The sequence below is a fragment of the Aegilops tauschii genome, chromosome 2 (assembly GCF_002575655.3).
Source record: "Aegilops tauschii subsp. strangulata cultivar AL8/78 chromosome 2, Aet v6.0, whole genome shotgun sequence".
NCBI classification, from domain to species: domain Eukaryota; kingdom Viridiplantae; phylum Streptophyta; class Magnoliopsida; order Poales; family Poaceae; genus Aegilops; species Aegilops tauschii.
In genome coordinates this window covers 548,105,377-548,115,949 of record NC_053036.3, presented here as the reverse complement: position 1 = coordinate 548,115,949, position 10,573 = coordinate 548,105,377, and the positions used below count along the sequence as shown (strand labels likewise).

General features: G+C 47.1%; 1 protein-coding gene across 1 annotated transcript; it reads right to left on the bottom strand.

Annotated features, from left to right (window-relative positions):
* Positions 1-5,106: 5,106 nt before the first annotated feature.
* On the bottom strand, positions 5,107-10,315 carry LOC109736147 (GPCR-type G protein COLD1). Its single transcript, XM_020295364.4, has 13 exons — positions 9,860-10,315; positions 9,666-9,773; positions 9,383-9,503; positions 9,172-9,301; positions 8,778-8,856; positions 8,601-8,689; positions 7,986-8,078; positions 7,712-7,738; positions 7,534-7,620; positions 7,207-7,278; positions 6,759-6,889; positions 5,754-5,960; positions 5,107-5,677 (listed from the first exon to the last, which is right to left on the bottom strand). Exons 1-12 carry the CDS (start codon positions 10,173-10,175, stop codon positions 5,807-5,809), a joined length of 1,407 nt encoding a protein of 468 aa, XP_020150953.1. The 5' UTR covers positions 10,176-10,315; the 3' UTR covers positions 5,107-5,677; positions 5,754-5,806.
* Positions 10,316-10,573: the final 258 nt, after the last annotated feature.

Here is a 10,573-nt window from a genome sequence, read left to right as displayed (position 1 = left end):
CACACATGTATCAAGTTTTCAGTTAATACAATTCTAGCATGAATAATAAACATTTGTCATGATATAAGGAAATAAATAATAACTTTATTATTGCCTCTAGGGCATATTTCCTTCACCTAATACAAGTCATATATTACAAAAAATATACCAATATAAACTTCAGATGTTCTATTTTCAAACTATATTTTTTATTATTATATAGTTTATATTAGGATGATAAAATTGGCAACCTAGGTATACGCGCAGGACTTGTAAACTGAAACGGAGGGAGTAGTATCGATAGTCCACCTGACAATGTACGTCAACATTTTTGTTTTATTAAAATAACACGGCATACTCCACCCAACCACGTTAGTCCACCTCAACAAATATATTTGCTCGCTTTGGAATTGTTCTTGTTTGTCGTTTAGAAACTACTCCCTCCGTTCCTAAATATAAGTCTTTGTATAGTTTTCACTATAAACCACATACGGATGTATATAGATGCATTTTAAGTGTAGATTCATTCATTTTGCACCGTATGTAGTTCACCTAGTGGGATCACCTAGTGGGATCTTCAACGGAGGGAGTACTATGTATGGGCAAACGCACGTGCACATGCGGATATTGGATATATCGGGATTAATCAGTTACAAGTGAATGTCTCGATAGCCCATATTTTGCTTTCGATTTTATTAAAATGCTCTGGCATGGTCCACCTAACGACGTCCATCAACACACAACGTCCGTACAATTCGACAAAATCCGTTGACTCTAGTTTGTACAATGGAAAATTGTAGTTTAGGTGGTACTACTATGTAGGGAACTGGATCGCTATAAATTTCTCATTTATAAGAGTCGTCTCCTCGATGGTCCCCCCAACAGTGCATGCTCACCTATTTATTTGTTTTACTAAATAATCATACATGATATGTCCCCTCAACAAATATGTTAGTCGCGATTTACTCAATAATCCATTCAACATTCCATATGCATGTATGTGTCTGTTTTCATCATTTTTATTTGACCTTTTCTCTGCATTTACTTTATGGTTGTACCTTGCGTATGTATGTGATGAGTTTTCACAAGAAATCTTAACCACAGTGGGTTTCATCACAAAAGAAACCAAATTTCCTCACTTTTTTGCCTTCTATTTATTGCTCGTTTGTATCAAAATATAAGGTGTTTTTGTAGTTCAAACCGAACTGTAAAAACGTCTTATATTTTGATACAGATGTAGTATTCATGATGGTTTTGTGTCTCTGTCTTCCAAAATTCCATATTTGCCGTCTCTCCTTTTACCTTTTCTCTCTCTTTTATTTTGACGGTATCATGCTAGGTGTGCGGTTTTTGTTTTCCAAAGTTTAGCCTAACCACATTTGGCTGATTTCATATTTTGTTTTGCCCCTTTTCTGCCTTTGATTCATGGCCGTTCCATGCCCGCGCATGCAACTTTGTTTGCCAACATTTCTTAACCACATTTGGCGGTTCTCATCTCTCTCTCTCTTTTTTTACCCTTTCTCTACCACTTCTTTATGACGGTTTGGCCGTACGCGTGATATTGTTTGGATTCTTGTTCGTTCGGCGCATGCAGCCCGGTGCAGTCTTACGTACACTGTAGCCAGAGGATAGGTGCAGTACTGCTGTAGATATAACAGCACAGTGGCCGGTGCTTGACCAATGACCAACGGGAAAAAGGAAATAAAAAACATAAAATATGCTAAAAATGGCGTTTCTTCTCTCTTCGATTCAAAGCTGAAAGTTGAAAATAAACGATAGGGGGGAGGGAGGGCTCCAGCGATATCGATCTGCATAGTTTCTTGAGAAAGCGTAGGCCGGCCGGGAAAGCTAGCATACTACTCGGTAACGCTAGCTGGGACAGTGCAAAAGATAAAGAGCAAAGTGATTGAATAGTAGTTCCTTGGGGTGGTGGAAAAAAAAGGAGGTCTCGTAGTACATTGCCATGGGGACAAGCTAAGGGACTCGATCGATCGCCTGTCTTCCGGCACGTTTCGCCACGGTTCCACGCAGGCACAAGGCTCTTCGTGACGGCGACGAATACGTTTCGCTATATACATACGAGTGCATTTCAATTCCTTTGTGGTAGTACTGGTATGATTGGCTAAAGAGGAGAATGCAAGCGACCATGGATCACAATTTTCACACAAGTCCCGATCGAACGGAAATGTTTTTGGATCCCAATGGCCGGGCATCACATCGCGCATGCGAAAGCAGATTCCCTCCCCTGCCAGCGCCGAGGCCGAGCCGGGCCTTTGACGAGTTCATTCCGCACAAGTGGCGGCCTCGATCTCTTTCCCGGCCCGGCCAGCCACGGATCAGCAGGGTGGAACGAAGCACCAGCATTGGATCGTCCCTCATTTTGATGCCCGTTGCTGCGCTGCATTGGGCGGGTGGTGCGGTCGCGGTCAAAGTGGCAAATCAGCTGGCACGTCGGACGGTCAGTCAGTGGCGGTACGTACGACCCGCGCAGCCTTAAGCCCGGCCTCGGGCTCTCCTTTTCCCTCCCCCGATCGAGTTTTCGGATCGTGTCGGGCCGGCCTCCACGTCGAGTTCACGTCCCCTACCAAGCCAGTGCGGACGGGAGATATAGGTAGATGGATGATGCAAAGCCGAAGGGTACGTACGCTCCATCGATCCACCACCTTTGCACTGCGGTGCCTGCTGCATGCGTGCCGTCGCAACTTTTGATGGAGCAGGGGCTACCGGGAGCGGAGCGCGCCCTAGGTGCTTGCTAGGCCATTAGCCCACTGTGCCGAGCTCTGTGCCCATCCGGTCTCTCTCTCTCTCTCTCTCTTTGGGTCTCTCCCAATACAGTAGGACACGTTCAGTGCAGCTGCAAGCTAGTATGGCATACCGCCATTCGCCAGCTGATTCATCCACGGCGATGTGCATGCAGTTACTCTCTCGATCGGTTCCCGCGCGCGGCCAAAGGGAGAGAACGGGGAAAACGACCAGACGGGGTAGAGTGAGGCCAGAGGCCAGAGGCGAGGCGTGTTGGTGGACTGGGAGCGGACAAATCGAGGTTTTCCCGACGCCAAAGCGAGCAAATCTTTGAGGAAAGGCGCGCGGCAGCTAGCTAGCATTGGCACGATGCACCGAGCCCGGTGAGGAAGGATGGGCCATGTGACTAGTATGTGAGCAGCCTTTGGGAAAAGGCCACTCGAGTCCGGTCCAGTCGAGCGCAGTCGAGTCCGTGTCCGTGCCCGTCTCTCCATGGCCACCTCGATCAGCCATCAGGCCCCAAGCTCAGTCGCCGCCGAACTAGTGACTGATTCGAGACGGACGTCCACGAAGTGAAAGGGCGTGCAGCGGTGCCAACGCAAAACAAAAGCAGCGCCGCGCCCTTGTCCGGTCCAGTCCGGCGATCGTGTTCCCAAGCGTGCACGCGGCGCTCCCGGGATTAGTCCCCGAGCACGCCGGGTGACGCGCGCGCGCGCACGGGAGACAGGGAGCGACGCCGACGTCTCCTCACGCTCGAACCGTCCAGGTACGGTACGGGTTTCCATGCATATATGCATGCCTCGCTCGTGTGAGTACGTACGCACGTACACGGTACACTGCATCGACGGATTGACCTTGTGTCCACCATATATGCATTAATGCATGCCCCGCTTGTGTGTGCACGTACACAGGTACACTGCATGTCTGTGTCGACGGATTGACCCTTTTTTTTTTTGCAATGCTCAGGTCGGCTGGTGATACACACTGATCCACGCTAGCTAGCTAGCTGCACCACTGGAGATCGAGCGGCCGATCGCGACGGCTCGACGCGTGCGCGCCGGCGCCGTCCTGTTGGCCGCACATGCACATGCACGGCGCGTACCGGCGTACGTACGTGCATACAGGTGCATGCAGCCTTTAGGCCCCTGTTAATGAACAGCCCGGCCTCTGAAACGAGAGACACCTGATCGATGCCTAGCTCGCTCGACTCAGGCTCAGACCCAGGGTCGGTTCTCTCGCCGCGTGCATGGCAATGGCGTCGACCCGGCCGGACGGGCGTCAGGCCGGTCTCGCCATTCCGAGGGGGCTGGCTGCCTCCTGCTCCTGCTCCTCTCCTGCACGACCACGTACGGGCGGCATGCGTTGCACTTGCATTGCATTGACCGTCCCTCCCTCGTGCCAGCTGGAGCACACGGACACGGCCCCGGCCCCTGCAACGAAAGTCGTTGCATGCAATGCAATGCAATGCAAGCGCAGGCACCTCAGCACCTGTGTCGCTGGCTCGCTTTGCTGACTGGCTCGATCTCTCGCTTTGGCACAGGCGCCGCTGCAGTGCTCCTGCTGCCAAAGCAAAGGTACCGTAGCCAGGCACGTATACAATACTAGGCGTGCTTCTGCTATCGCTGCGGTGAGACGCACTTGCGCAGACACGGGCTACAGGACCGATCGGTCGTGAGTTCACGGCTTCATGCATGCATGCGTGAAAGTGGAACCGGCTGCAGCACACGAGACAGACAGACACGCCCACCCCGATGGACCTGATGATCCACACAAATTAACACACCACGATCCTCAGCGCAGCGCAGCGCCGTGCAGTGCGTGACAGATTTGTCTTTTCTCACTCGCAGTACGTTCGTGTTGGACGCGCGTGCTTGGCCTTGGCTTGTGCCGCTGTGCGTGTGTGCGAGTTGTGACAAGGCCCGCCGGACACATCCATCGGTCGCAGCTCCCGCGGCAGGGCACGGGCAGCAATGCAGCGTGGAGATGTGTACGCATCCACGGGCGCACTAGTGCGTGGCAGCGTCCAGCCATCTTTTGCCCTGCTGCGCTATAGTGCTACCTCTCTGTGTCTGGGCGGGTGGCGCGCTAAAAGGGCGGTGTACAACTGTACATACGATGGCCATGCGCATACGGTACTCGGTCGTCTGTATTCAGTTTGACGTGCTACTGTAAGTTGAAACTGGATGCAGCGATAGTACAAAAAAGTTACTGTTGCGCCCAGATGTTTTTAATAAGGCGCCACGAAGAACGGGTGGACTATTTCTTCAGCATTTCAATCTTTAAACGAGACCACAGAACCGTGTGGGTTGAGATGCAAGACATCAAAGAATATTTTTCTTCTTGCAAAAAGATTATAAGTACATGCAGATGCAGCACGCAGATGGCTAATGACTTATACTCCCATCTTAAAAAGGTCTTATATTAGTTTACAGAGGTAGTACTCCCCCCTAAAGAAATATAAGCGCGTTTAGATCACTTTTTTAGTGATCTAAACGCTCCTATATGGGAGTACTTCGGAAGAGATTAATGATCACATGAATACTGGTAATCTTTTCTTTTTAAAGTTGTGGCAAATACAGCACGACAGCTCAAAGAATTGTGGAAGGTACATCAACTGCAGACGATGCTAACACGCTATTCCAAAGCCATATTACACCATCCTTCGCCATTCCTAAGAGGGCGGCTTCCTCGCTTGTCTTGACAAAAGCATTGCAACCTGCCCTGTTGCAGCATCACCACGCAACACTTTTCTGACTACTGCAGGGCCAGCACTGATGGCTTGAAAACTATGGAGGAGCTGTTAATGATGATTCAACGCCAACTTGCGAACAAACTTTCAAGCGAACAGTCGCCTTCGAGTTAACTGATGTACCACTATAATTTCCGTAACAATGTGTGTAGAGGTCTCCTAAGAAACAACCCCCTTTTGTGAACTGATTTTAAAGAATGTGTCAACCTGACCAAAACGGCGGAAAAACATCAACAAAAGTCAGGCACATTCAATTGATACAGTGAGAAGTGTAACCACATACCTTGGACAGATGGTGGTTAAAAAGAACACTATGCACAAGTGGGACAAGACGCATCAATCAATTGGATGCTTGTCTGCTTGCCGGGAGGTGTACTGGGCTGAAATCAAAAGCAAGGACAAGAACGCGCTCGCCACGAATATTGCATCAAACCAGCGGTGGTAGAAGTCAAACTGAATGTCACCGCCCAAAACATCTGTGATGATCACCCTGAGCAAACGCGCATGAACAAACATCAATTTTCTCAAATGGAATGGGATCACGACATAAATTTTAACGGTTTTGCTAAAGCATGTTAGCATAAAGTGAAGTTCAAAGGATCATACTCCATGTTGAATCTGTATTATTCATTAAATAGTCAGATCAGCTGTGAGGTCAACTGAGACGTTCATATTGGAATGGCTAGGTCACATGTGTTTGTTGTATTGGTACACTTTACTCACTATACACTCGTCATGCTACACGCAGTACCGGTGGGAGTGGAAAGACTGAAATAAAAAGGTAACTTGTCTTGAACTGAAAGTGTTGTAACTTAATCCATAGTCATCCCATTAATATATTCAGTTGAACAAATATCTTCAGCATCTTCGTATATACTACCATGTTTTGTTTTTTAAATGATATAGTTGATAACATTTGTGCAAAAAGAGTGGAAGGGTCAATTGAGCCCATAACATTGTCTATGGCTCGGCAACTGAAGTTATTAATACGAATAGAGAACAAAACGAGTTGCATACTTAAATTCAAAGTAGCAAGTTGAGTCAAATAATAATAAAACAAATAAGGCCAGGACAGTCAGTGGCGATGCCAGGAACGGGCCGAGCCCCAGGCGACTGGGCCAGGCCCCGGGCCGCCTCCGTGCACTGTAGCACCATACATACAGTGATTGCTACGGTCCACGAAGGGGTTGAGCCTCACACCCCAGGCCATGGCCCGGGCAGCCTGGGGCCTGGATCCACCGTTGAGGACAGTATACAGGAAGGGTACTCTCAAGCACTAGAAGAATACCTGTACTCATTTGCCAGGCTTTTCCTTATCAGAAGAATAGAAGATATGAAATACATGCCCATGATCTCAGATAAGAAAAGGACGACATTTGTTGTTGAGCCGGTCCCAACTCTAGAAAAAGCAAAGAAGAACTGCATAGAAAATGAGATACAGTCACGTTTGAATGCTCAATAACAAGGAAAACTACAATAGCAGCTGGAAGTCTACTTATAAATGGAGTACTTTACAAGCTGTTGAAATGCATTTATTTCAGTTTAGTACTCCCTCTGTAAACAAATGTAAGGCGTTTTGGCGATTTAAATTAAACTGCTAAAACGTCTTACATGTAAACAAATGTATAAGATGTTTACAGAGTAGCACTTTTCGACCAGTCATGACATTATGGATCAGAGACGACAAGTCCAAATTATGTACAAAATGAAAAGTAGCAACCAAACAGAATGTTCACCTTCATAACATTTGCCAAGAAACCTCGAATAGATATGCCAACCAACATCCCGATGAACAACAAAGATATGTACTGCAAGCACAACGCAAATGCGGGACATATGTAAGTCAGAATGAACAAATAGGCAGGGAGAATATATAGCAACACATAACCTATATTCGACATTGTGACCCAGAGAGAGTATCAAGATATAGTACAATAGATATAAGAGTTTCCAGCAAGGGTCAAATGATGCCAAACAATTCATTTAGGTCAAATCCACATTAACTGTTATTCTGATGAAGTGCAGAATTCATTCTAAGATTATTTTAGCTACAGAATACCTACCTGTGATAATAGCGTGACATCGATACCAATATCAAAATGCCTCAAGAAAATGGTAATCGTCATGGTTACCGGATCAACAGAGCCAGCCTGATAGGAAATACAGAATGTAGGTAAGCGGTGAGAATCAGAAATGGAGAGTAACCAATTCTAGGTCATGAATTCATGGAGAGGTCTGTACCGCTTTAAAGACTACACTCTGCAAGGCCTGCAAAAAGAATCATGAAAATAAAATTAAGATCGTTTACCAATGCGTGTGGGAAAAAAACATCCTCACAAAATAATGTTGCATCAGTTTGAGAGCAGCCAAATGGTGAAATCTTTATACATTTTGTGAAACGGATTTTTTACATACTTTTGTTACTCTAGCTCTGCAAAATTTCATATTTACATGTTGATACATGAACCAGGGAGACGCATAGAGCAAAACAACATAATGCATTTTGAAGAAATACCTTGAGCATCTTATAAACACAATATACTGACAAGGCATAGCCTAGCAGATTCTGAAAATGTCCTCTCCAGGTTCGGGAATAAGCAGCAGCTATCTGCAAAGTAATTGAAGAATTGTGTGCAGAAATTTAGATACTTTATTCTAATAATAATAACCACTGCTGCGAAATGAGATAAGAGATTAAAAAATGTCTCGCTAGAATCAATTTGAATAAATCTATGCTAATACTTCCAAACAAAGATAAGGTGCAAAGCCAGTTATCAGAGGCCAATATACACAGCATAAAGGAAGACACTAAATTTAGAAGAGAAAACACAAAGGAAACTCATCTACAAGCCAAAAAAGCAATGGACTTGAGTAAGTTATATACAACACAATTTATAACATTTACGATGCTGTCTGGTATCTTAGTAATGTGAGAAGAGTACCAGTTCTCACACATGTGTCACCATATTATTGATGAATAGCCAACACAACAAAAAAGTAATAATCATAACTCCCAGGTATTTGTAGGATTGAACACCACAAGATTTCGTAAATCAACAGGATACGTCCCACTATTTGGTTGTTGATCTTATTGATCTTAACACACTGGTCAAATGAGCAACAAAAATACCTTAGCTTGACGTAGTTCATATATCTCAAGGAATAGCTGTTTGGAAAGCTCTTCCAACCCCTGGACCTCTGCTTCCAAGTTTTTGATATCTGCAAGACGTAAAAAGGTATTGGTAACTATCACTAATGGAGCAAACTGCAGAGTCCACGAGTATAGAACAAACAATATACAGCATACCCTGCTCGGTTTGATCTTCCTGCACAGATCGAACAACTGTTCCAACTATACGCTTCAGAAATGATCTGGCTTTAAGCTTCTGCAAGTATTAATGTCTGTCTATTAGGTTATGTCATATGGGTCAACAATAAAATAAAAGAAGTGTGCAGTGATAGTAATAGTAAGCTGCAATGTTAATGTGCGCTACGCTGTGATATTTATCATTCCTTATTAATGGACTATAATGATACTAGAGCAAAAGGAAAAAAAATGGCAATAGTACACAGCAAAATAACCAACGATTTTTATATCTTATCATCCTCTATGTGCCCACAAAATCCTCAAGAGTATTGCAATCCAATAACCATGATCAAGGGATTATTAATTTTTTTAAACAAGAGACTAGCTAGCACACCTCCTCTGATCCTTGAATCCTCTCCATCTCCATTTTGGACAGAATAATTTTCTTTTTCTTAGCAATAGATGACTCCATGGATTGCATCAGCTGCCGCTCCAAAGCTTTGATGTCCATTTCGTCAATTTCCCTGAAGGTCAGGGCATGATAGGTCAACATGATGTTTGTAATGTGGCGTGAACCAACCGAATGGAATCATGTTGAAGTAAACCTGATAAAGAGAGACAGGTAGCTGTATGGCAGATTGACCGCACCAAAACCAGAAAGAACAGCCATGACAGTCACTCCAATTACGCCAATCCTACTAACCAACTGCGGCATCGTGAAGAAACCTACAGAGTGAGCGCCAAGTCAAACCCAGTGACACAGTAGACATGAAGTGAATGCATCGAACAGGCGTGTAATTTTTCTGAAAACCACAGTGCATCAGAGTCGATAGCCCAAGTCCTAGCGACAGCTGTCAACCGTGGAATGGAATGATTGTAAACTCAGACCTTTCTCTGGAGAAGGCATGGGGAAGTGAATCCCCATGCGCCAGAACCCGTAGAGGAAGATGGTCAGGAAGAGGGCCGCGGCGAGGCAGGCCCGCTGCCTCCTCACCCCTGCAACCACCAACCAACCGATCAGCCGATCAGAACAGCCACAGGGAGGGAAACACAAGACTGGAACAAATTGGGAGAGTGGTGACCTGAGTTGCGGAGCAGCAGGTAGCAGTGGTAGTAGGGGAGGAGGAAGACGAGGAGGAGGATGAGGCAGAAGAGGTCGAGGTGCCAGTTGAGGAAGCGCGCGTGCTTGGAGAGGACGGGGAGGATCTCGAAGAGGACGAGCTGGAAGAGGTTGCAGGAGAAGGCGAAGACGAGGCCGAAGAGGATCTGCACCAGCGCCCGCCGCTCCTCGTACTCCTTGTACAGCCGCCGGTTGAGGAACCACAGCCCCGCCCACCCCAGCCCCACCAGCGACGCCCCCACCACCGTGCCCTCGTAGACCACCACGCCCCACCCCATCTCTCCCCCTTCGCTTCTCGACGCGCCGGCGGGCTTCCGGCCGGCGGGGCTCGGGGTGGTCGGCGGTCGGATCTCGTGGGAAACCGAACGGGGAGGAGGGAGGAGGGGGGCTGTGAATCTGCCGTGCGCTATTCCCCCGCACCGCCGTCATCCTCCTCCCGCCGTGATGATGTGTTGGCCCTGGACCGGGCCGCGCAGCTCAAAGCCCATCCATCCTGCGACAGGCCCGATAACCCGCGTGCCCGGCACGTTTATAATCGGGCCGTGCCGGCACGTGGGCCGCCTAGGGCTGTGCCTGGGCCGCAAGGCTGGGCACGAGTGCCGGCACGGCACGGCCCGTTAAATTTATTTTTTCTGGAGTCTACTGTCTAGTGCACTACCTAGAATAAAAGGGAGCC

Coding starts and splice junctions, on each gene's coding strand:
- LOC109736147 (XM_020295364.4), bottom strand. CDS start 10,175: ATGGGGTGGGGCGTGGTGGTCTACGAGGGCACGGTGGTGGGGGCGTCG. Junction 6,890..7,206: donor TCTTGGCAAATGTTATGAAG/GTGAACATTCTG, acceptor TTTTCTATGCAG/TTCTTCTTTGCTTTTTCTAG. Junction 5,961..6,758: donor AGCCTGGCAAATGAGTACAG/GTATTCTTCTAG, acceptor GCGTTTGCTCAG/GGTGATCATCACAGATGTTT.